The sequence below is a fragment of the Heptranchias perlo genome, chromosome 27 (genome assembly GCF_035084215.1).
Source record: "Heptranchias perlo isolate sHepPer1 chromosome 27, sHepPer1.hap1, whole genome shotgun sequence".
In the NCBI taxonomy this organism is placed as follows: Eukaryota; Metazoa; Chordata; class Chondrichthyes; order Hexanchiformes; family Hexanchidae; genus Heptranchias; species Heptranchias perlo.
Window position 1 is genome coordinate 33,269,797 of NC_090351.1, and position 27,365 is coordinate 33,297,161.

Here is a 27,365-nt window from a genome sequence, read left to right on the forward strand (position 1 = left end):
ATGGCTGATCTGATCCTAACCTCAAATCTAAATTCATGTCCAATTTCCTGCCCGCTCCCCGTAACCCCTAATTCCCTTTAATTCTCGGAAACTGTCTATTTCTGTTTTTAAATTTATTCAATGATGTAGCTTCCACAGCTTCCTTAACACAAGATGTGGAGATGCCGGTGATGGACTGGGGTTGACAATTGTAAACAATTTTACAACACCAAGTTATAAAATTAGGTCCTGAAGTAAACTACATCTTCGATTAATGTAAGGAATCTTACAACACCAGGTTATAGTCCAACAGTTTGATTTGAAAATCACAAGTTATAGTCCAGCAATTTTATTTGAAATGATTTCATTTCCACATCCACCTGAGGAAGGAGCAAGCCTCCGAAAGCTTGTGAATTTCAAATAAAATTGCTGGACTATAACTTGGTGTTGTAAAAATTGTTTTACAATGAACACGAGAAGAATTGAGATTGCGTGAAGAGGGCGCTGGCGCTCGTAGAAAGTAGTGGTCATGAGACCCAGCAGTGCCACGTACCCGGCTTCTCTTGCTGCAAATATCACACTGCATTGTATCCCACCCACCCTTTGCAAATGAGTGAGTGAGTGAGTGAGTCCGGAGGCTGGCGGATGATTGACAGCTCCTGGAGCACGTGCTCCGACAGCTCCCACCCCCTCCCCTCATTTACATCCCCAGGCGAGCCTCCTTCCCGCTGACCAATGAGCTGAGGGGGATCCGGGCGAGCCTCTGGACACGTGACGGCGGGTGCTGCCAGCATGGAACGCGGCGAGCGCGTGACAGCGGGGGGAGGCAGAGCGCGCGGAGCAGAGTGACCCCCCCCCACTTACCCCCTCATAGCAGTGTCTTTAAAACAACCACCACCACAACAATACTAAAATATAATAATCAGTGCATTGCAACGACAGCGGCAGATGTTTTCCACGGCTGCATTGCATTCTCGATGGGGAAATTCAGGTTGGAGAATATGTTTCAAAAAATACTACCGCACGCTAAATGCTTATTAAATTGTAAAATTATTAGTTGTGATCGTAGCATTTTTTTTTCTTTCTTTCTTTCCCCCCCCCCCTCCTCCTCCTCCAAGAGGAATGCGAGTTTGAAAATTATTTTAATTCTGCTGTGTTTTCTTTTAAACTCCTAAACCACGTCATGGTAAGGAAATGGAGCTGGATGGTTTGGAAAATAAAGATTCCGATCTGTTCTTGTTTGATTCGAATTACAATGTAACTTTCTTTTAACTTGTCATGTTGCAAAAAAAAAAATGAAGTTTTAAATTTTGTTTTAGCTGCAGACGGAAGGAGGAAATTTTTTTTTGCAACTTTCCCCCCCCCCCCCCCCTTCATTGCAATTTGATACTACGGCAGGCAGCTGTATTGTCTTGATTGACAGCCGCGCTGACCAATCGGAAGCTAGGAATCTGCTGTTGTCCTTCCAAATTGCAACATGGCTGCAACAGCCGACCAATGGGCGCGGGTCAGGGGTATGCCCTGCGGCTGAGTGGCTGATGCAATGTAAACCTCGAGCTGTCACACGGCAATCGAGCACTAACCTTTCGGAAGACAAGGGACGTCTGTGTTGACACAGCTACCTATTTTTTTTTAACAAAATGCACTTTCCTTTAAAGTTGTTGATTAAATGACCCACGGAAAATACGGGCGTTTTACTATTTCTAACCGGGTTTCCTTGTTCCATGAGTGAAATATTTTTAAGTGTCGTTTTATACAGAGAGGTTCCACATGCAGGCTGAGGATACCCAGCTCTACCTCACCACCCCCCCTCCACTGTCTTATCATTTGTCACACTGCTTGTCCGACATCCAGTGCTGGATGAGCAAAAATTTACTCCAACTAAACATTGAGAAACCGAAGCCCTTGTCTTTGGTCCCTGCCGCAAACCCTGTTCCCCAGCCACCGACTCCATCCCCCTCCCTGGTCGCTGAGGCCGGACCAGACTGTTCGCAGACGTATCGCTGTAGAGTGCCCTTTCCCAATGATTGACGTGACTCCAATAGGGTATAATGGTGTTTTATTAAGCTTCACACAATGGTCAGCACCTATACGTGCCTAAGCACTAGTTAACAGTACAGAACGAGAACTAGATGAGAAATATACGTTCCGTGCTGGGTAGAGTCCGTGCCCACTTTGTAGGCGTCTTGAAAGAAGCTTCCGCCCCGCCTGGGGTCTCTTCCGTTCGTCGGCCCTACCTCGCCTGGGGTTTCCACTGTTCGTTGGCCCTTGGCCCTACCCGCCTGGGGTTACGTCTGTTTGGATCCTTTCCTTGTTTGGCCGCTGCTGCCAGGTTCCTCCCCAGGGTCAGCCCTTGCTCCTGTCCTGGTTCTCTACAGTCTTAACTCTCGCAATAGGTCTCTCTTTTATGCGAATTTTGAGGGCAGGTACAGGGCTGCTATTGACACAGGTGTTTACCCGATTGGGGTCTTTCAAAAGCAGGAGGTGACCAATAAGGCATCAGGTATCTTTTAGACAAAGGAAGAAGGGTCGGCCCTCTCCTTATCTCTACCTTTCATGGGCAAGGGGTGATTGAGTGGCCCTCGAGATGCCATAACCCTTTGGTTGACCAATCATCGGCCAACAACACTAAAAAGGGGCTGCTTCCCTGACTCATCTTGTTATGCTTCTCTTAAGGCCGAAGTCAGCAACTTTGGGCTGGTTATTTCACATTCCTTGTCTGGTCTCAAGCTAATAACTCTGAGGCCAGTATGAACAGCTCCTTATCTCATGGCCATGACTGAATAACTTTGTTAATGTGGCTATAGTTACTGCTATGTTAGCAATTTCACAATTTTGTTAATTGCATTAAGGGCGAAATGCTTCTTTTCTTACATGCCCATTTAGTGGCTTTGTAAAGCATGACAAATTCTAGGTTATACGGTGCTAAATACCCTTGTGCAGGTTAGTTACTATATACTGTTTGATTAACACAAAAAGGTGATCATATAAAGACAGTAAAAGTTATATATTAAAGCTACATATGGTACATTGAGTCAAGGTGTATGTGAGGTTACAATAGTACCTCCCATCTGTTAATAGTCGCAGGTGTATATTTGATTTAATAAAAGGGTGACTACACAAAATACATATTCAATACAGATTTATCATGTGGCGGTATCGTCTTTCAGCGTCCTATTTGACCCTGAGATGAGATTCCGACCACATATCAGCTCCATCACCAAGACCGCCCACTGCCAACTCCGTAACATTGCCCATTTCCGCTCCTGCCTCAGTTCATCTGCTGCTGAAGCCCTCATCCATGCCTTTGTTACCTTTTAGGCTCTACTCCAATGCTTTCCTGGCTGGCCTCCCATCTTCCCCCTCCATAAACTTGAGCCAATCCAAAACTCTGCTGCCTGTATCCTAACTCGCACCAAGTCCCATTCACCCATCACCCCTGTGCTCGCTGACCTACATTGGCTCCTGGTCTGGGAACGCCTCAATTTTAAAATTCTCATCCTTGTTTTTAAATCCATCCATGGCCTCGCCACACCCTATCTCTGTAACCTCTTCCAGCCCTACATCCCTCCGAGATCTCTGCGCTCCTCCAATTCTTGTCTCGTGAGCAACCCCAATATTAATCGCTCCACCATTGACAGCTGTGCCTTCAACTGCCTCGGCCCTAAGCTCTGGAATTCCCTCCCTAAACCTCTCTGCCTCTCTACCTCTCTCTCCTCCCTTTAAGACACTCCTTAAAACCTACCTCTTCGACCAAGCTTTTGGTCACCTGTCCTAATATTTCCTTACGTAGCTCTGTGTCAAATTTTGTTTGGTAACACTCCTGTGAAGCGCCTTGGGACGTTTTACTACGTTAAAGGCACTATATAAATGCAAGTTGTTGTTGTTGTTGAGATGGTGATACCTCCATCACACACTCAATCAAGATTTCAATATCATGCTTATAAAAGTATTAAAACCAGTAATTTTCAATGAAACTTACTCAGTATCAGGAAATACTCAATTGACTTCAGAATGTCCTTTTTGCAACAGCTGGACTCTTATATGGCCTTAAAGGAGAGGCCAGAATACACCACTGCATCTCAAAATAATAAATTTTGCAATACATGACGTAATGCTTGTGTCCTTTATAAAATAGTTATTTTACCACTTACTATGAGCAATGTCACAGGAGAACAACTAGTGTCTGTATGTGTGTATACGTATACACAAGTATATATTTGTTTTCTGCTGATCTGAGTCTTAAATTGGAGAGGGGAAGAAAAAAAATGCAAATGCTGCAAATCTGAAACAAAAAAACCCCAGAAAATGCTGGAACTGTCCAATCGGCATATTAATATCTTAAAAAGTGAGAAGACAGGTTTATGTTCCAGCTGGAGACCTTTTGTCATAACTAGGGTCTGTTCACTTTTTCTGAATTTTTATGTATTTCCATGATTTCCATAATTTTTATGTATTACTATATTTTTATCTGATTCAGATAGATATGTTCAAAAGCAAAGTACTGCAACTTTTTCCAGTTCTGACGAAGGGTCATCGACCAGAAACATTAACTCTGTTTCTTTCTCCACAGGTGCTGCCTGACTTGCTGAGTATTTCCTGCATTTTCTGCTTCTTTTCAGACAGATATGTTGTGAGGCTTCTCCCAATGCTGTTGTGTAAACAGTTTACTAGGTTTTAGCTCCTGGTCCAGGCACACCTCGATTTTAAAATTCTCATCCTTGTTTTCAAATCCCTCCATTGCCTCGCCCCTCACTATCTCTGGAACCTCCTCCAGCCCCACAACCCTACAACTGTCCTGCTATTTCTTTGTGTGGCTCTGTGTCAAATTTAGTTTGATAACGCTCCTGTGATGCGCCGTGGGACCTTTTACTACGTTCAAGGCGCTATATAAATGCAAGTCGTTTTTTTGTGTGTGCACCCAGGGTTGTTTTTCCTCTCTTTTTCTCTCCCTCTCTTCTCTCCCCCCCCACCCCCCCCCCCACCCCCCCCAAACCCCATTTCTTGCTTAGTGTTTTATTTTTAGATCCTCTTCCCTGTCCATGTAAAACGTTCTTCACCTTTGCTCTGAATCTACCCGCCGATGATCTGCTTGTGAGTGAGAGCTTGGAGCATTGGGAGAAGCACATTGTTAAAACCAAAGTATCATATCTTGGGGTTCTTACATTAGATATTTGCTCAGGTCCAGCATAGCCAGCCACTTCTGTAAGCACCCATTGTGACTTCTAGCCATTAGACGAAAAAGATTGTAACACAGAACCCTTACTCACTACACTGGCTACTGAAATGTATCTCATGCTGTCACATGATTCTCTTCGAAAAGTGGACTGAATTCGCACACTTACTAGACCGAGACTCGGGGTAATTTTAACCTAACCTGCCTGGGGGGTAACTGAAGGGATCGGATCAGCCGCCCATTTTACACCCCACTCGATTTTTACTTTCTATTGACTTCAGTTTCCGGTGATGTGGACAGTTGGATAATTCTTTGAGATCCAAATAAAAATACATAAAGTTGCAGCATCCTATTGACTTGTCCAATAACCTTAGCTTTCCCCCTCACTCACCCCACTGCTATCAGCCGCTCATCCTGTTAAATCTCTGGGATACTGTAATGTATTATTGCTTTCAATGCCCAATACGTCCAGCCACTGCAAAGCAGCAATCGACAAAGCCAATTGAATGTTGAACTATATAGCTAAAACAGTAGAATAAAAGTCAGAGCAGGTAATGATTTAAGAGTTCATGGTGTTGGGGGTAATATACTGGCATGAATAGAGGATTGGCTAACTAACAGAAAACAAAGAGTCAGGATGAAAGGGTCATTTTTTAAATGGCAATCTGTAACTAGTGGGGTGCCACAGGGATCACTGCTGGACCCTCCACTATTTACAATATATATCAATGACTTGGATGAAGGAACAGAGTGTCTTGTGGCCAAATTTGCTGATGATACAAAGATAGGTGGAAAAGCAAGTTGCGATGAGGACACAAAGTGTCTGCAAAGGGATATTGACAGGTTAAGCGAATGGGCAAAAATTTGGCAGTTGGAATATAATGTGGGAAAATGTGAAGTCATCCACTTTGGGAGGAAAAATAAAAAAGCAAAATATTATTTGAATGGAGAAATACTACAAAATGCTGCAGTACAGAGGGATTTGGGTGTCCTCATACATGAAACACAAAAAGTCAACAGGTAATCTGGAAGGCAAACGGAATATTGGCCTTTATTTCTAGGGGGATGGAGTATAAAAGCAGGGAAGTCATGCTACAACTGTACAGGGTGTTGGTGAGACCACACCTGGAGTACTGCGTACAGTTCTTGTGCCCTTATTTAAGGAACGACATACTTGCATTGGAGGCAGTTCAGAGAAGGTTCACTAGGTTGATTCTGGGTATGGAAGGGTTGTCTTATGACGAAAGATTGAACAGGTTGGGTCTATACTCACTGGAGTTTAGAAGAATGAGAGGAGATCTTATTGAAACATACAAGATTCTGAGGGGACTCGATAGGGTAGATGTTGAGAGGATGATACCCCTCATGGGGGAATCTAAAACTAGGGGGCATAGTCTCAGAATAAGGGGTCGCCCGTTTAAGACGGAAATGAGGAGGAATTTCTTCTCCCAGAGGGTCGTGAATCTTTGGAATTCTTTAACCCAAAAAGCTGTGGAGGCTGTCATTGAATACAATCAAGGATGAGTTAGACAAATTTTTGATCAGCAAGGGAGTCAAAGGATATGGGGAACAGGCAGGAAAGTGGAGTTGAGGTAAAAATGAGATCAGCCACGATCTCGTTGAATGGCAGAGCGGGCTCGAGGGGCCGAATGGCCTACTCCTGCTCCTATCTCTTATGGTCTTATAACTGTACAGTGCCCTGGTCAGACTGCACCTTGAATATGTCTGATCACGGAGAAGAAAGGGAGACGTTCAAGTGTTGGAGGTAAAAGACTTGAGGCTGATCCTTCATGTCAAAGGTCTAAGTTATGAGGGAAGGCTGCAGAAACATGGGGCTATTGGCCTTGAATGGAGGTGTCTGAGAGGCAGTACAATAAAATTATACAAGATGCTTAAAGGTATGGAAAAGGTAAATCCAGACTATTACTTTACATTGAGAGAATAGGATACAGATTCAATCAAGCAACAGGTCAATTTAAGACTGGTATCAGGAGTCGTGAGAACAAAAACCCTGGAATCACTTAAGAAGCAATTAAATGCTGCATTGAGGGGAATTCTGGATGGATGAACTAAGATGGACTGAATTGTTTTCCTCGTGCAGTTGTCCCGTGATTGACCTTTTAGAACTGTCAGGGAGTGACATGTCTGTGTGGTTAGGAGCAGAGGTTGTTGTCATAGTGGGAGTCTTTGCTTGCACTCTCACCTGCATGGCTGTCTAACCGCTCTGAAAGTAAATAAGTAAAGCGTATTGCACATGACAACATTTCAGACAATGTGCCTGTTCTTAGTCTGGTTACTTTGAGATGTGCTTTACAAATGACATTTTTGGAAATTGTGGAGCACTGCAGCTTTATTGAAAAATAGAATTACACGATGACAGTGTGAACAGAAGTCAGTGTTTGTTTGTTAAAGCAGGAATGGGAGAGGATGGATAAATGCCCTAAAAAAACCCCAAGAAACCAGAGAGAGCGAGGATGGGAACTGAAACTTTTTACTAATTGATGACTCAAGCCACGTGTGTAATCAAATTAACTATTATTCATGTTCGATTTTGAAAATTTTCTCATTATATTTTTGTCTGCCAAGTTCTTGTGTGCGCGGCTGGATAGATCTACATTATAATTATTGTCTACTTGTACAACGACTGGTTAGATCTACCTTCTAATTATTGTCTTATTCTACAAATGTTTCATTGAATAACATGAACAGTTTTTGAAATGGGTGTTTCTAACTTATCTGGCTGTCTGATTTACAACTGCTTCCTGAAGCATGTTGCACTACATCTGGTTCTTAACTGTACCCAGGTCACACCTGCTAAAGTATTAACCATTGTATCTTTATGGTGACTACATATGTAACCATGCAGTAAGCAGAGGGAATCCCAAGTGCATTGTTTCAACCTAAAATGGTGAAACTGCATTTTTAAAAAAATCAGTTTTCTCCATTCCTATCCTCTCCTGAAGATGTTGACTCCTTCTGTGCATGTCGATCATTGTCCAGTGCCTGTGGCCATACTTCATTTGGGGGTATCACAGTGAGGCAGTGAGATCTTTTGCTCATCCGACTTCCTTATGCATACTTTCAGCAGGGTTAACTGAATAGCAATCAAGACGGAATCCCAGCCAACAGACTCTTCTTTTCCCCCCCCCCCCCACCAAACCCAGGGACCATGAGGCTAATTGTAGCACCGTTACTGGTGCCCTGTCCGAGATCAGCTAACACATCACGGACCACCGACTGACCCGGCTGCATTATTTGCTTTCAGATATTGGTGATGGGGGAGTTTTGTTCACATGATCATAGTGTCGTGCTATTTTCCAATAAAGCATCAGTGGCCTGCACTGTCCTGGTTAATACTGAGCTTTTTGGCACAGCAGTAAGGGTGCTACAGTTGCTTTCAGTGCACCTGGACTGAGAAGAATTAAAGTCAGCCTGGGTTCCAGCTCCATTTGGCAGCCCAGTGACCCCTGTGCCAGTGTAGCCAGAAAATCCCCGAATTGTCACTCCCGCTGAAAGAATTTCTTTGTCATCTTGGAATTTTTTTTTTAATGGTTTTGGATTAGTAGTGCTGTGCCATTGCCCCTGGAATTCCTTCATATGGTGAAGCCCTCGTCTCAGGTGTGCTACCAAATAAAGCCAGACATTTGATTGTGTGAAGCTGGGATTGTTCTCCTTAGAGCAAAGGTTAAATAGAGATTTAATAGAGGTGTTCAAAATTATGAGGGATTTTAATAGAATAGATAGGGAGAAACTCTTCCCACTGGCAGGAAGGTCGGTAAGCAGATGACCCAGATTTAAGATAATTGGCAAATAAGCCGGGGGAGATGAGAATTTTTTTTTTACTCTGAGTTGTTATGATCTGGAATGCACTGCCTGAAAGTGTGGTGGAAGCAGATTCAATAGTAACTTTCAAAAGGGAATTGGATAAATACTTGAAGGACAAAAATTTGCAGGACTACAGGGAAAGAGCAGGGGAGTGGGACTAACTAGATAGAGAGTCAGCACAGGCATGATGGGCCGAATGGTCTCCTCCTGCGCTGTATGATTTTATTATTCTAAGATTTCCTCAGTTAGGGAGGGACAAGAAAAGAGTAGAATAGAGAAAGTAGAGGTTTTTTAAAAAAAAGTCCATGCCAGCTGTATCGCACAAGTCTTTGCTACTCGTTCAGCAACATTGGAGGAGGTGTGGGGACAGGCTGCCTTGCCCTGTCAGTTCAGCCGTACTACAGGGACACCTGAGGAGAGGGGAGAAAAATATTTCTAAATCAATTTCGCAAAAGAGACCTTTGCTTTGAGTTAAGAATGCAAAGTAAAAAATGGTATTTCAACTAGATATAAGCATATTAATAGGAATTTTAGCAAAACAGCAACGTACTAAAAGCAACAGTGAGAGGTTGTTTTCTGATAACAACTTTGTGATATGCTGAGAATGTTTCTGCTAATCGCAGCTGGCTGATGAAGTAGTCAAGATAACCCATAGATTTTCTTTGCATTTTTAATCAGGGGGAAAGTTTGCTTATTCAATGGAACCGCCAGACTTGAGAATTAAGCTTCAAAAGTTATTAGGAGCCCAGTTGCACCTTTCCCAGCTCTGATTTTGTTCTTGATCTCAAGGTCTACGTCACTATCACTCTACTCCCCATTGGTTGCCATTGTGAAGAGAACGCTGGCATCTTTACACCATATTGGCTGTAACATGATTGACTGGACGTCATTGACTCAGTCCATAGAGTTGTTTTATAACAGAAATTTTCTGGCACAAGATCGTAGACCAGTTCATTGAATGAGTCAGTGTGGTGGCATATATCCACAGGCACACTTGCTCATCCATCGTACTGGGTGCTGTCATTTAAAATGCTGCTTTCTTGTTTAGGCTAAGCTCCTGTAAGTCGTATTGAAATTACCCTTTAGATTAACAAGAAACATGTGCTAAAGATAAGGGTATTAGTCTGTATTGTAAGAGTGAGCCTGAATTGAAAACTACCCATCAAAATTTATTTCTACTTTAATAGAATAGAATTTTCACACATGGGAGGGGAATGGATTTTTTTTTAAAAATCACAGTATAAACTATATGATTAAATATAATTGTATAGCAGTAGCAATTTTTGGGGGATGGGGACTCCCAGAACAGATAGCGATATTGGGGGAAACATTTGATCGATAACACTTGCGTTTTGTGTAATACCTTCGTTTTAGGACATCAAACATTGAAATTCAGCTTCATACCCACCACTGCTACACTAATTTTATTTGACAGGAAGTCTGGTGCCTCATTTAAGCCTGCATTTCCACACCATTCTAATTTAGCCAAGTACATCCCAAATTGCGTTTTTATTTTCTGACTTTAATGATTGGAGCACTTTCTACAGTGACCTAGTATTATTGCAGCTCAGAGCAGAAATGCTCTCTGGAGAATATTGCCAGACATTGAATAATGTAAAAAGGCGCACTATGGGGCAGCTCTGACACCCGTTATCACTGTGTGATGGAACACTATTTCTTACAGGCGAATTTATGACTTTAGGCAGGCTGTTTGGGAGGCAGCAGTATGCTTTTCTTGGAGGCTGTGTCAGTCTGCTCGGCTCTGATATAGCTCATGTAGCAGAGAACAGGCTCGAGGCCTGAATGACCTCCTGTTCCTATCTCTCTTTGGCATCCAAATGCAGGAGTAGGGTAGGCAGAGGTCTGGAGCTGCAGCCAGTCCTGTGTTGTCTTGTTTGGGCACAAAGGCAAAGGAGGTGGAAGAAAAATGATGTGGAAAGCAGTAATTCCCATGGACGCATTGCCCTGTAGAGAGTTCTCTTCTGTTCTAACTGCATGTACATTTGATCTGTTTTCCATATATCCCTGAGTAATTCCTTTTTTTTTGTTTTTTCTCCTTTCCTTCAATTTTTTCCTTGACTCTTTCTCTAAAGGTGCAAACTCACACTTGGGTTTTATTTCACGGCTGCCAGTGGCCCTCTGGTGTGTTGCCCAAATAGCCGTTGGGAGCCTAGACATTGACTGTTGGAGGACTAAACAGGTGTGAAGTGGCACAGACAGCCTGACTCAATCCACACCCAAGCTGCAGATGCGCAGTTCCATCAGGGACTACTGAGCAGCAATCGTGAGTGGGAGTGCTGAGCAGGTTTCCCCCCCTTAACACAGGAACGCCGAGACCAACTGAAGTCCCTCCTCTTTCTTTCCTCTACCCTATATGTAAGGCCACTCTCCTCTAGTCATAAAGGTTTAATACAAAAGCTACTAAGAAGACACAGTTAAGACTTAACTCTGCATAAGAGCTACGAATAGTCTGTATTCCACACATTACCCCAGTCAGTATCTTCATACACAAGTGCATTCATTTCCTGAGTTTACAGTGAGATCATGATTGTTTCTAAATTTTTACTGTTGTTGGTTTTGCTTAGATTGGCCAACTCAGTCCAGGCTAGGCATCAATGCAGTGAGTCTATCTGTCTGTCTTAGTACCACATCATGTGGTACTAAGTGATACCAAACAGCGATTTCAATCTCAACCCATTCAACATCCCTACCTTTAACTTTTGTCTCAAATCAGGGGCATTTCATACATTTGTTACAACTGCTTGAGCATCAAACAGACCTTTGCATTCACGGTATCGTTTACCCGGGAAATCAGAACATGGGCCTGTAATTAAGCAGCACTTTCTTTACCTGAAGAATGAGAACAGCTATCAGTATTTCCTGAAATCGAACTGAATGGCCCATAACATGTCATTGATTGCAACAGCAAAGCCTGAAAAACAACAGAAAACATATTTGTCCTAGAAGAGATTAACATTGATTTAAATCATTTTTGTACTTGGAATGTTTAAATATCTTGTTTTAATTTGTTTTCTTTTAACTTCTTTGCAGATGAAACCCTTATTGTAATGGTGAGTGACAGACACTAAGTGTTGAAACACATAGAACTGTTTCTTCATCTCGTCGAGGTTTTATTTTAATTTTTGTCCTGTACTTTTGAATTGTTTGGAGCTTGGAAAGCAAATGGTCTCATTAAACTGCAGTGAGCCACTGTGTATTACTGATCTGCTGACACCCTCGGGAAGTAACTGTAGCGTGCAACATGGTGAATTGGCGCAGAGCTCAGAGCTGCTGGAAGATGGTGGCAGTGACGGGTGCAGCCCTCGTTCTTGCTCAAGCCCAGATTCCCAGGATAACAACTACAGCAGTGTCAGTTCCAGTCCGCTGGACAAATGTGGCATGATGGGGATGCTGATGTCAAAACTTGACACCCGACAAAACACAGGTGCCGATCCCCACTCTGCGGTGTTTGAAGCTCAGGTGAAAATGCCTGACTTTTGTTCCACTTTGTCTGGCGACTTCATCCCCACGCTGGAGGAAATCGAGGAATTTTTGAAAGAAAAGATGGAAATAGTCAAAGAAGGACTTTCGGAAACCGGTGCAACCACAGAAACCAAAGTGGAAGTGAAATCGGAAGCTTCAGGCGATTCTTCATTGGAATCCAGTGGCTGTACTTTGTCATCTTCGGAGGGCAGTGGGCGTGGATCTAGTCCAGATGTGACTGTAACAGCTGTGGCAGGGAGCATTCCCATGATTCTTCAGCTTCAGCCTGTCCAGGTACCCAGTGCATACCCAACGGCACAAACCCCGAGCAGTGTGAAGCTGACTCAGTTAATTGTAAATGTCCAGGGCCAAGCCTTTGCCTTGGTGCCTCAGCTGGTCCAGGCTCCAGCAAACAGTGCAACCCGCCAATTTGTAAAAATTGCACCCCTGCCCATAGCAGCGAGGTCCGTGGCTGTTGGCAGCTTGGTGAATGTAGTTGAGGCCACCCAGAAGCTTCAGAAATCATCCTCCCCTGACGTAATCCGAGTGCACAAGTGCTCTTTCCCAGGATGCAACAAGATGTATACCAAAAGCAGCCATTTAAAGGCACACTACAGGCGCCACACGGGGGAGAAGCCTTACTCCTGCACATGGCCAGATTGTGGCTGGCGGTAAGTAAATTATACATCTATTAACATTTTACAAATCTTGTTGTCTGTGCATGGCTCCTGTCTACAAAACCTTACTTTCTCTTGTGTTTTTGTCACATTGTTGTATCATTGGTTTTCATGAAAAACATTCCTGTGTCCACATTTATAACGGAAACTGCTATGCAAATCCATCGTGCTTTACCAACACCCCCCCACACCTCAGTTTTGTATCTCCCAGCTCTTCAGTCTGTACTACAAGGAAACTCCAACCAGCTCTGCTTCCCAAATCCTTATAAGCTTTGCTATTTGTCTATAAATGATTGAAAATTTATATATTATGCAAAAATAGAGGCATAATGGATTACTTTAAAATGGGGACTTAATTACATCTGTGTTCCCGGGTCCAACCATTCTCCAACCTTTAACTCCACTTCACCCTGAACACTGCACTTGATTTTGACTCAGCTTGTGCAACACCATTGGCAATAGACAGCATCCCATTTTTTTTCCCCTGCAGCTGTTAAGAGATAGTTAAAAGATTTCTAAATTTCAGCCAGAGATGCGTCGCTGTCTCAGGGCATGGATCAGCTTTGATGGGTGAAACTCATAACAGTCAAGCCATCTGGGCACGTAGACTTGATCATTCAATCCAAATCACGAGATCTTCAGTTCTGAGCTTCCATTTTTGTACGACCCAGGCAATCTCGCAGGTATGAGACTAGGGCCAGGAACTCCCTGGGATTTGCTCCCGCTCTGGTGCCAGATGTGTGTAAATGGTGTTTCTGGCGAAGTTATGGCGACAGAGCAGGAGTAACTGCAAGGAAACTTTCAGCTTAGGAGAGGTTTTAGTTACTGTTGAGAAGAGCCCAAATTGCAGAAAAGAATTACATAGATTTCACAGCACAGAAATAGGCCATTTGTTGTTTATGCTCCACATGATCCCTCCCACTCTATTTACTTCATCTCACCCTATCAACATAACCATCTGTTTCTTTCCGCCTCATGTACTTATCTAGCTTCCCCTCAGATGCATCTATGCTATTCATCTCAACCACTCCATCTGGTAGCAAGTTCTACGTTCTCACCACTCTCTGAGAAGACCAGGCACATCAGAGCATTGATTAGGTGATCACAAACTTGGGTTTTAAAAGCAATAGGAATTTAGGAGAAAGGGAGGGAGGTAGCATGTGAATAGTTCTGAGTTGATGTGGATTCAGAGATTGTTCAGAATCCTGTCCCTGGTGCAGCTTCCTCTTCAAAGGGTGATCATTTATTCACTGGAGTAAAATGAAACTCAAAGCTTGTCTTGATGTACTGTGGATATTATTGCCCTCTTACTTTTTGAAGTTCTGAATCTCTTTGATCTTGTTATTTCTTTTTTAAAAAATTTTAATCCATGCAACTTTCTGCCTGTTTTGTGTTTCTTTTTAGCCACATATCAAGTGCACACAGTCCACTTTTTTGGTACATTAGTCAGATACAAGTGTTGCTGATTTCGACAGCAGTGAAATCTCTGCAGAACTAGGGTAGAATTTTCTGGTGAAGTGCATGGCTTACGTTTGAAAATTTTCCTTGCTGGAGTTGAAGAAACTTGCATCCCCAAAATAAAATCTTGTGATATTCTTTTCATTTTGGCATTTTGATTTCTTTGACATGAAAATTGAAAATAGCCTGAGCAATCACCTGTATTCAATTATTTTAATCTTGTATAAATCCCATCTACCTTAATAGTTGTGTGTAGGAGTTGATTGACCAATTATTTTTGTTGAGCTGTTGTTGGTCTGGAAAAATTTTTTTTAAAGTGTGCACAAATTTTTTAAAGTGGGACATAATATTTTAGTGTGGTAATGGCCTGAAGTTCTCTACATGTCGAGTTCCTGATCTCAGCCAGGACATCAGATGTTGCATTTAATTAAAGTGTAGGCACTGCCTTGATATCTGTGGCAGCTGTTCTATAAAGGAGGTGAAATTAATTCCTTTAGGGACACTTTAAGAGACTGTTGTCCCTGTGTTGTTTGTGGTAGTGGGGTGGGGTGGGGTGACACAATGAGAAACAAATGGTCATGTCCATTTGCTATTTTTCTCAGGTCACGGCAGCCCATCTGTACAGGCCAACAATGCAGTTTTCACATTGCTGCCTTGTGCAGGCCTCCCCTCCCATTGGGGAATGCCCAAGGCTGGAAAATTGGTGTCAGAATTGCAACTTTTCAACTGTGTGCATTCAAGCTTGCAAAATGCAGTTATTCCTGTTTTGCAGTGTGAATTCCCAACCACCAGGATCACATTGTAGAACTGTGACAGGAAGTAATCCTGCAATAAAAAGCACGATTGCATCAAGAGTGCGAGTGACAGCAGGAGTGAGGGTTCACTGTATTAAAGGCACTTTTAGTATAAAGCAGCAGAACTCTGGAACCTCAACTGCACTGAAGACACATGTTTTCATAGATCCCATGAGCTGTGGTCTCCACTTACTTTTTCTTGATTTTATTTCGGATCGGTAGCATCATTAAACATAAATAAGGGACAGGTACATTATGTAATGGTTATGTTATTGGACTAGTAATCCACAGGCTTGGACTAATTATAGAATGACACAGCACAGAAGGAGGCCATTCTGTCCATCTTTCAAAGTGCCTCTGCCGGCTCTTTGAAAGAACTATCCAATTAGGCCCAATCCCCTGCCCTTTCCTAAAGCCCTGCAATTCTTTCCAATTTCCCTTTGAAAGTTATTATTGACTCTGCTTCCATCACCCTTTCAGGGATTGCATTCCAGATCATAACAACTTGTGTAAAAAAAAAAATTCTCATCATCTCACTTCTAGAGAATGAGAGAAACCCACCACTGCAGTTTGAGAATTTGAAATCAGTTTTAAAAAAAAACTGCAAATAAAAAGGTGATATCAGTAAAAGTGACCATGGAGCTGTCGAATTGTCATCAAAACCCAACTGGTTCACCAATGCCGTTTAGGGAAGAAAACCTGCCGCCCTTTCCCAGACTGGCCCGTATCCTCCGTCCCCATATCCTCTCCCATCGCAAAGCCACCTCCATAATATCACCCACCTCTCCCCCCGCCTCAGCCCATCTGCTGCTGAAACCTTCATCCGTGTTTTTGTTACCTCCAAACTTGATTATTCCAATGCTACCCTAGCTGGCCTCCCATCTTCTATCCTCCATAAACTTGAGCTCATCCAAAACTCTGCTGCTCGTATCCTAACTCGCACCAAGTCCCGTTCACCCATCACCCCTGTGCTCGCTGATCTACATTGGCTCCTAGTCCACTAACACCTCGATATTTAAAATCTTCATCCTTGCATTCAAATCCATCCATGGCATCGCCCCTCTCTATCTCAGTAACCTCCTCCAGCCCTACAGCCCTCCGACAACTCTAGTCTTTTGTGCATCCCCCTTTTCCTTCAACCCAACACTGGCTTGGCAGCTGTGCCTTCAGCTTTTTTTTTTATTCGTTCACGGGATGTGGGCGTCGCTGGCAAGGCCGGCATTTATTGCCCATCCCTAATTGCCCTCGAGAAGGTGGTGGTGAGCCGCCTTCTTGAACCGCTGCAGTCCGTGTGGTGACGGTTCTCCCACAGTACTGTTAGGAAGGGAGTTCCAGGATTTTGACCCAGCGACAATGAAGGAACGGCGATTATATTTCCAAGTCGGGATGGTGTGTGACTTGGAGGGGAACGTGCAGGTGGTGTTCCCATGCGCCTGCTGCCCTTGTCCTTCTAGGTGGTAGAGGTCGCGGGTTTGGGAGGTGCTGTCGAAGAAGCCTTGGCGAGTTGCTGCAGTGCATCCTGTGGATGGTGCACACTGCAGCCACAGTGCGCCGGTGGTGAAGGGAGTGAATGTTTAGGGTGGTGGATGGGGTGCCAATCAAGCGGGCTGCTTTATCTTGGATGGTGTCGAGCTTCTTGAGTGTTGTTGGAGCTGCACTCATCCAGGCAAGTGGAGAGTATTCCATCACACTCCTGACTTGTGCCTTGTAGATGGTGGAAAGGCTTTGGGGAGTCAGGAGGTGAGTCACTCGCCGCAGAATACCCAGCCTCTGACCTGCTCTTGTAGCCACAGTATTTATATGGCTGGTCCAGTTAAGTTTCTGGTCAATGGTGACCCCCAGGATGTTGATGGTGGGGGATTCGGCGATGGTAATGCCGTTGAATGTCAAGGGGAGGTGGTTAGACTCTCTCTTGTTGGAGATGGTCATTGCCTGGCACTTATCTGGCGCGAATGTTACTTGCCACTTATGAGCCCAAGCCTGGATGTTGTCCAGGTCTTGCTGCATGCAGGCTCGGACTGCTTCATTATCTGAGGGGTTGCGAATGGAACTGAACACTGTGCAGTCATCAGCGAACATCCCCATTTCTGACCTTATGATGGAGGGAAGGTCATTGATGAAGCAGCTGAAGATGGTTGGGCCTAGGACACTGCCCTGAGGAACTCCTGCAGCAATGCCTTGGGGCTGAGATGATTGGCCTCCAACAACCACTACCATCTTCCTTTGTGCTAGGTATGACTCCAGCCACTGGAGACTTTTCCCCCTGATTCCCATTGACTTCAATTTTACTAGGGCTCCTTGGTGCCACACTCGGTCAAATGCTGCCTTGATGTCAAGGGCAGTCACTCTCACCTCACCTCTGGAATTCAGCTCTTTTGTCCATGTTTGGACCAAGGCTGTAATGAGGTCTGGAGCCGAGTGGTCCTGGCGGAACCCAAATTGAGCATCGGTGAGCAGGTTATTGGTGAGTAAGTGCCGCTTGATAGCACTGTCGACGACACCTTCCATCACTTTGCTGATGATTGAGAGTAGACTGATGGGGCGGTAATTGGCCGGATTGGATTTGTCCTGCTTTTTGTGGACAGGACATACCTGGGCAATTTTCCACATTGTCGGGTGGATGCCAGTGTTGTAGCTGTACTGGAACAGCTTGGGATGTTGTCAGGGCCCATAGCCTTTGCTGTATCCAGTGCACTCAGCCGTTTCTTGATATCACGTGGAGTGAATCGAATTGGCCGAAGACTGGCTTCCGTGATGGTGGGGATATCGGGAGGAGGCTGAGATGGATTATCCACTTGGCACTTCTGGCTGAAGATGGTTGCAAACGCTTCAGCCTTGTCTTTTGCACTCACGTGCTGGACTCCGCCATCATTGAGAATGGGGATGTTTGCAGAGCCTCCTCCTCCCGTTAGTTGTTTAATTGTCCACCACCATTCACGACTGCAGAGCTTTGATCTGATCCGTTGGTTGTGGAATCGCTTAGCTCTGTCTATAGCATGTTGCTTCCGCTGTTTAGCATGCATGTAGTCCTGAGTTGTAGCTTCACCAGGTTGGCACCTCATTTTTAGGTACGCCTGGTGCTGCTCCTGGCATGCTCTTCTACACTCCTCATTGAACCAGGGTTGATCCCCTGGCTTGTTGGTAATGGTAGAGTGAGGAATATGCCGGGCCATGAGGTTACAGATTGTGCTGGAATAAAATTCTGCTGCTGCTGATGGCCCACAGCGCCTCATGGATGCCCGGTTTTGAGCTGTTAGATCTGTTCTGAATCTATCCCATTTAGCACGGTGGTAGTGCCACACAACACGTTGGATGGTGTCCTCAGTGCAAAGACGGGATTTCATCTCCACGAGGACTGTGCGGTGGTCACTCCTACCAATACTGTCATGGACAGATGCATTTGCGACAGGTAGATTGGTGAGGACGAGGTCAAGTAAGTTTTTCCCTCGTGTTGGTTCGCTCACCACCTGCCGCAGGCCCAGTCTAGCAGCTATGTCCTTCAGGACTCGGCCAGCTCGGTCAGTAGTGGTGCTACCGAGCTACTCTTGGTGATGGACATTGAAGTCCCCCACCCAGAGTACATTTTGTGCCCTTGCTACCCTCAGTGCTTCCTCCAAGTGGTGTTCAACATGGAGGAGGACTGATTCATCAGCTGAGGGAGGACGGTAGGTGGTAATCAGCAGGAGGTTTCCTTGCCCATGTTTGACCTGATGCCATGAGATTTCATGGGGTCCAGAGTCAATGTTGAGGACTCCCAGGGCCACTCCCTCCTGACTGTATATCACTGCACCGCCACCTCTGGTGGGTCTGTCCTGCCGGTGGGACAGGACATACCCAGTGATGGTGATGGAAGAGTCTGGGACGTTGGCTGAAAGATATGATTCTGTGAGTATGGCTGTGTCAGGCTGTTGCTTGACTAGTCTGTGGGACAGCTCTCCCAATTTTGGCACAAGTCCCCAGATGTTAGTAAGGAGGACCTTGCAGGGTCGACTGGGCTTGGTGTTTTGCCGTTGTCGTGTCCGGTGCCTCGTGGTCTGATGCCGGGTGGTCCGTCCGCTTTTATTCTTATTATGACTTTTCGGAGCGAGATTTTTACAACTGAGTGGCTTGCTAGGCCATTTCAGAGGGCAATTAAGAATCAACCACATTGCTGTGGGTCTGGAGTCACATATAGGCCAGACCGGGTAAGGGCGGCAGGCTTCCTTCCCTGAAGGACATTAGTGAACCAGATGGGTTTTTACGACAATCCGGTAGTTTCATGGCCATCATTACTGATACTAGTATTTTAATTCCAGATTTTTTTATTTAATTAATTGAATTTAATTAATTAATTGAATTTAAATTCGCCAGCTGCCGTGGCGGGATTTGAACTCATGACTCTGGATTTTTTAGTCCAGGCCTCTGGATTACTAGCCCAGTAACATAACCACTATGCTACCGTACCCGGTCTAGGCCCTAAGCTGTGGAATTCCCTCCCTTATCCTCTCCACCTCTCTCTCCTCCTTAAAACCTACCACTTTGACCAAGCTTTTCGTCACCTGTCCTTCTTTGGCTTGGTTTCAATTTTTGTCTGGTCGAGCTCCTGTGAAGCACCTTGGGACGTTTTACTACCTTAAAGGCATTACATAAATGCAAGTTGTTGTTTGGGATGTTTCTGAGAGGGATGAGGCCATTTATAAACGTAAGTTCTTTTTTCTATGTGTGCCGGTTATATTTTAGCCATAAGTGCTTTGCAAGCAAAAAAAAAGAGCTTTGCTAAGCTCATTTCCATGAAATCTGGATACTCACTGATTTTATGCGGGAAGGTCCCGTGCTGGATCCTGGGTTGTATTCATTTGGCTCAACTCAGTTGGAGTGACAGTAGTGGTCCTGCAGCTGGCCTCAGAGACTTGGGTGTTTTGTAGGGGGGCGGGGGCGGGCGGTGTTTTGGATCGACCTTGGTTCCTGCTCCTAATTGCTGTCCAGCACTTCCCATTGGAAATGTGTGTGTATGTGACTCCAGTGAGGACAGGACCAAGTTTCCCTTGCCCCCCCCACCACACTGGAATATCTTGCCAGCACTCACCGTTTAGGCTTACACTCTTCCACCCGAGTAAAGTAGTGCAAAGCAACTGTGCCCGTGGAACTGTTGCCCAGCCAAGTGTCGGTGCCAACAAGTGAGAGCGGAGAGGACAAAACTGTCAACAAAAAAAAAACTTGTATTATTAAGTTAAGTATTTCTCAAGCTTTTCAGCAGCCTTCCTACTCTCTCCACACAATAAATGTAGAGTGATTATGCAGCACATACAAGCTCTTAGTTTCCCCTCCCACGTACACTTCAGGAACAGTTCAAAAGGCCAAACATGCTCTAATAAGTTGTGCTATATATGTATATATAAAAATCAGACGTTAAGTTTTATGTAACAGTAATTGGCAGTCAGGCACTGAGGCACTGCTGCAAACTGAAAAGCCTGTTCTGTCCACAGGTTAATATTAACAACAACATTTATACGTTTCAAGTGATTGTTGGTTCTGTTGGCCCGATGACTGAACCTTTCAGAAAGACAGTCGTTGCTTTGTAACCAAATAATCCACAGACACACTGTATTCACAGTCTATTTGTTCTGATTCGAACTTTGAAACCATTCTGCCATGTCTCATTTAACGGAACTGTAAGATTGTAAAGGTCTCCCATTTACTTTTAAATGGTTCCTCTTGTCACATATGGTTCAATAAAAGTCTGCTGTGATGCGGCTCAATTTAAAAAAAAATGTGTGTGGGTAGATTTTCTTTTGCATGGACATGTGTAATTGTGTTGGGTGCAGTAGAATTTTTGCCATCAGTTGCCCAGATGATTTCTTGTTGGTAATTTGCATCTATTTTTAAATCTTCCAGGTTTTCTCGTTCGGATGAATTGTCCAGGCACAAACGCTCCCACTCAGGAGTGAAGCCATACCAGTGTCACATCTGCGAGAAGAAATTTGCCCGCAGTGATCATTTATCCAAGCACGTGAAAGTGCACCGGGGACTAAGAAACGGCAGAATAACCAGAACAGCCAGTTAACACTCGTCTCTCCTCCCACTTTGTAGAAAAGCACACCAGGGCCATTCAACTTGAGTACAGAATGTACAAAAGACATCAAAATGCATTAATATGTGTGTGTAATCTTAGGATGTGGGTGGGGATGGGCTTTAAAGGCTCTTATTTTGCAAACTTTTCTCTAACTGATCAAATGAGTTTCACTTTTAATGTCTACTTTATTCTCCTCCTCATCCTTACTGTTTAACTATAAGAGGAGGTCAGTTCACATTTATCATTCTAATATAGACTCTAGCTGGATCTGTGGGCTGTTTCTTGTGCTTCTATCAGTTATAAGGGCAGGGGAATCAGTATCGGGAACTTCCCGGGCAAGTATAGGACAGAATTGGTAAATGAACCAGAGGGGAGTTGAGGAAACCTTTTTTTACGCAATGGGTTGTTACGATCTGGAACGCACTTCCTGAAAGAATGGTGGAATCGGATTCAATAGTAACTTTCAAAAAGGGAATTGGATATACATTTGAAAAGGAAAAAAATTACGGGGCTATGGGGGAAGAGTGGGGGAGTGGGACTAATTGGATAGCTCTTTCAAAGAGCAGGCATGATGGGCCGAATGGCCTTCTGTGCTGTATGATAGTTCATTGGTTACAGTACTGGACTAGCAACTCATAGGTCTAGAGTTTAAATCCCAGCATAAATTGGCATTGTTGGAGAGGCTTACAAGGATAATAAGATGAAAATTTAATTCAATAAAGCTGTTAATTTGTGGCTAGTACCAGAAAAAAATGACCAGTCTGGCCTACATGTGACTCCGGTTTTCACATTACATAGTTGACTATTAATGCCCTTTAAAGTAGCATAGCATAGCATGCCTCTATTGTTTTTTTTTTAAAATGTCATTCTCAGGGAAGCTTGGATCGGGCAATAAATGTGGCCTTGCCAACATCACTCATATCCTGAGACAAATTTTTAAAAGCAACAGAGTAGGACTTTCTCAACTGTCCAAAGAATGTGTTGACGTACACCTCAAAATAATGCCCCTCCTGCAGGTGTGAAGCAATCTTCTACTCATGCTAGCCATCCTTGTAAGCCTCTCTGATTTATATTGTGGCTTTGTGTCCAAGTGGAACTGTGGTGGTGATTCTACATCGCCTTTCCCGACAGAGAGTACGTTCATCTCATTGGCCTGGGCTGAATGCAAATCCAGATGCCCGAAGTGATGGAACAGCCGTCTAACCCAGACCTGCCTCCAGTGCTGTATCCATTGCTATGAAAAAACTGATACGGCCCATTAAAGCTCATCCCTGTAGTACCTTCACTCTCTTCCCCATTTCGCATCAGGTTACATTTGAATGACATGTTTTTGCACTGCATGGCAGATAATTCCAAACATTTATTGCTCTGAGTTTTTTTAAAAGTTCTTCCAATTATCCATTTTAAATTTACTTTTCATTAATGTAACTTTGCCACCTGGCCTTTTGAAATAATATTCTGGGTTTAACCTTTTCTATCAATAAATAAAAGTTTTGCAGCTAGCACATGTCAAAAAGCATTTATTTCTCCCAGTAAATTCCTAATCACATCCCTCAAAAAAAGAACAGTGCACCTTAACCCCAACCTCAGGAAAAAATTCTCAAAACTTACCTGTAGTCATTCACCCGATCCTGAAAACTAATTGGGTGTTTGTATTTCTTACATGCCCATGCTCTTCTCTGAATCCATATAGTGTGGGTTTTATTTCCTTTAATTTTCCTTACCTGCACCATTTCTTCTGCAGTTCTTTTTTTCCTAGGATCTCAAAATTATGGAACTCCTTCCTGCTCAGTCTTTCCTTTCTCCTACAACCTTTTGAGAACATAGGAACAGGGGTAGGCCATTCAGCCCCTCGAGCCTGTTTCGCCATTCACTTAGGTCATGGCTGATCCGTAATTCAACTCCATTTACCCGCCTTGGTTCCATATCCCTTAATATTCTTACTTAACAAAAATCTATCAATCTCAGTTTTGAAATTTTCAATTGGCCCCCAGCCTCAACAACTTTTTGGGGAGAGAGTTCCAGATTTCCGCTAGCTTTTGTGTGAAGAAGTGCTTCCTGACATCGCTCCTGAACAGCCAGGCTCTAATTTTAAGGTTATGGCCTCATGTTCTGGACTCCCCTACCAGAGTAAATAATTTCTCTCTATCAACCCTATCAAATCCTTTAATCATCTTAAACACCTCAAATAGATCACCGTTTAGTCTTCTATACTCCAGTTTGGAGTCACGTAATCACTACTTCCTGATTTATGTTGTCCTATCTCCTGCTGCTTTCAGGTTTGGTGCTGTCCTGATCTATGACCCTTTACTTAGGCTTCTCAGTAATAAACAATGATATGTTGTACATTACAAGTGAAACTTACCGAGGATGCAATTACATAACTGATTTAAAGGCTTTCTGACATAGTCTTATGTGGAAATTTGGAAGATGTACAAAAAAGCATGGAGTGTATTAGAGAACTTTTATATTGTTCCTGTGTGAAGGAAGATGACATCATGGGTATGGGTTTAAATTGCAGGTCATGTTATTACTGTGTCAAAGGAAGAGAGAATTATATTTGGAAATTATCAACAAAAAAGTGTGAACTCTATTCTGAAGCAGTTACAAGTGATTTTAAAATGAAATTCTGCCATATTGTAGTTCAGAGTTATCGTATTGCAGGGTGCTCTGTTTATTCAGTGTCTCTAGAGTAGAAGAGAGGGGGAAATGGTCAGCCAAAGTTTTTGCTGCTGATCACTAGCCTATGAGCCCTGTTGGAAAGTGCACATGTTGGACATCAAGTGAGCACAGACTTTGGTTTGGCTGTGATGGCTCCCACATAGAATCATAGGATGGTTACAGCACAGAAGGAGGCCATTCGGCCTATCGAGCCTGTTAATATCCACTGTTGAGACTTGCACACGAGCAGTGGTCACCTGAATGAGGTACCAGAGGGCTGCCGGTGCCTCTGAAACAGTACCATGACTTGTTGCCTTCAGGAGAGAAAAACAGAAAATTGAATTGGGGGATGTTAAAGGAAGAATCCCATACGAAATTTAATAAAAACACTCTAACCCAAGGAAAACCCATAGTGAGAGAAGTCTTGAACTGAAGTCACATGCAGTTTTGAGGCAAATTAGTGATTAGTCAAGCTTAAGAAAAATCATAAAATGTTAATTTTTAAAAAATGAAAATTCAACTCATTGGAAACCCTACCTCAAGTCACCTTTGCAAATTTTGATGTGAGCCCACCAGTTACAAACCCAATTTCCAGTATAATTACAAATTAAAAGCTACTGACATAGACTTCTTCAGCTGACATTGACCTCTTCGCATTATTTGTGATGAAATCGCAAACTCGTTTACAGTTTCACTACAAATCTTGCAGATGGTTGTGTTAATAAGTGTTTGGCAATAGACTGGCTGCTGAGGTCACTGACTTACAAATGCAGGTTGAAATTACAGATTGTCAATGCAGACAGATGTTCTAATTGGTATAAAGAGAATGGCTTTGTAGAATTGGAAACTCATGCCAAACTTATGGTTTACTTTTGCACCATACACTGCATTGAACCAATATCCATCCAAATCCCTTTTTGGCTTGTCTCACCCAATGCCCTTTAATGTTGGGCAGGTGCATTGAATTGTACAGATATGCCCTGGATTTATGAATTCAATCTGAATTTTTATCATATCATTAAAGAGTCCAGATAATGTTTAATGAATGAGCAAGTGGTTTTAATCATGCAGTGAAAGAAGTAATGGTATAAATGTTGTAAAAATGTCTGATAAATCATGCGAACAGTGCTAGTATAGTCCATTTTTTTCTTATTGTTGCAATTTTTCACCAGAGAATGTAATGACTGCCAGAAATGCCTTTTTTTTTTTCTCCAGTTGACAACCTGTATCAGCATTGCCATAAGGACTGTGCCGTGGATCTACATTTAACAAGAGTTCACTTAAACTGGGCCTTTTCCTTAAAATCATGGTAGAGTCATTCTCTCAGCCACTGACTTTGTTACTGAACATTTGACCATATGTGAAGCAAGGAGGTCAAGTGTAGTCTCATGATGTTTGCTTTTGTTTGGAATGAAGAGAAGTAGTGCTGTTACAATGTGTGCACGTGTGTGTTTATTTCGATGGATCGGAGCTACCACACATTTAATTATGGTACCTGGGGTGTTTAGCAATAAGAACATAAGAAATAGGAGCAGGAGTAGGCCAATCGGCCCCTCGAGCCTGCTCCGCCATTCAATAAGATCATGGCTGATCTGATCCTAACCTCAAATCTAAATTCATGTCCAATTTCCTGCCCGCTCCCCGTAACTCCCTAATTCCCTTTACTTCTCGATTGTTTTTGTATAAATGCTGGATTATCCAGATTTTACACTGGGCAACCAATGTGCCATTTAGTTTGTCTTTTTTCCCCAAGAAAATGTTTGTATCAGATCAAAATGTGTATGTGCTTAAAGAAAACTGGAAAACCGAGCTAACCATTGTGACTTCACAATGCATTGGTACTTTGACTCCGTTGGTTAGACAGTGAACTCCTGATAATTCAAAGTAGATTTTTTTTGCACTAAAAAATATTGAATTATCTGTTAATACGAATGAAGCAATGTTTTTTTAATATTCATTCTAACGATGTGGGTGTTACTGGCAAGGCTGGCATTTATTGCCCATCCCTCGTTGCTCTTATGTAACCAAGCAGTTTGCTAGGCCACTTCAGAGGGCAGTTAAAAGCAAATAACACATTAAAGTGGGAATTAGTACTTAAAAAAAAAACAAATGATGAAATATTTCAAATGAAATAACTTAGAATTAAAAGGAGTAGATAATAATAATGATATTTTTCCTTTTTCTCTTGCTCCTACCAAAAAAAGGTGGATGGTTAGAAACAAGTATTGGTTGTTCCTGATGTAACTTGGTTTGAGGTCGTGTTGTCTATTAGGTAAATACTGCACCAATTGAGAGAGGAAAAAGAAAAAAAAACTTGCATGTATATAGGATTTTTTAAAAACTCATTCTCGGGATGTGGAGATGCAAGGCCAACATTTATTGCACATCCCTAACAACTGAGTGACTTGCCAGGCCACTTCAGAGGACAGTTAAGAGTCAACCACGATGGTGTGAGACTGGAGTCACATATAGGCCAGACTGGGTAAGAACGGTAGGTTTCTTTCCCTAAACGACATTGGCTTTTTATGACAATCTGACAGCTTCACGGTAACTTTTACTGATACCAGTTTTTTATTTCCAGGTTATTTTTTTAAAAATTGAATTTAAATTCTCAAGCTGCCATGGTGAGATTTGAGCTCTGGATTCCCAGTCAAGTAACAACCACTATGCTACCATACCCAAAGTGCTTCACACCAATTAAGAATTCTGAAGTGTAATCATTATTGTAATGTAGGGAAACAAGTAAAGTAATTTGCATATAGCAAGGTCCCACAAACAGCAATGAGATCTGTTTCTTTTTAGTGGTGTTGGTTGAAGAATAAATGTTGCTCCGGACACTGGTAGAACTCCCCTGCTCTTTGAATAGTGCCGTGGGATGTTTGGATCTTTTACATTCATTTGAGAAAGCAGGCGGGACCTCGGTTTAACATCTCATCCGAAAGACCACTGACAGTGCAGCACTCTCTCAGTACTGCACTGAAATGTCAGCCGAGATTATGTGCTCAAGTCTCTGGTGTGGGGCATGAATCCATAACCTTCTGAATGAGAGGTGAGTGTGCTACCATTGAGCCAAGGCTGGCACTTTACTAATGCATTAAACTGTCTTTAACCCATCTTAATGGTGGGACAGAGGGAGAAGGGAGAAAGGGGAAAGACTGACCTAAGCACATTATGGTATCCACGCATTGCTTTTCTCAATCTATACAACAGTTAATAAAATACAACAAACCCGCCTTGCACTGTTGAGTAAGTTACTGAAT

At 43.2% G+C, this 27,365-nt stretch overlaps 1 protein-coding gene across 2 annotated transcripts in view; it reads left to right on the forward strand.

Moving 5' to 3' along the window:
- LOC137344560 (Krueppel-like factor 15) overlaps window positions 1–25,540 on the forward strand; it is a 43,521-nt gene extending 17,981 nt beyond the window's left edge. The window contains exons 1-3 of one of the 2 annotated variants that reach the window (XM_068007605.1): window positions 756–970; window positions 12,032–13,134; window positions 21,267–25,540. In XM_068007605.1, the coding sequence (XP_067863706.1) occupies window positions 12,164–13,134; window positions 21,267–21,435 (1,140 nt within the window). In that variant the 5' untranslated portion in view covers window positions 756–970; window positions 12,032–12,163 and the 3' untranslated portion in view covers window positions 21,436–25,540. Of the gene's footprint in view, window positions 1–755; window positions 971–12,031; window positions 13,135–21,266 lie in introns of those variants that run through there. The other variant, XM_068007606.1, reaches the window with a different exon arrangement.
- Window positions 25,541–27,365: the final 1,825 nt, after the last annotated feature.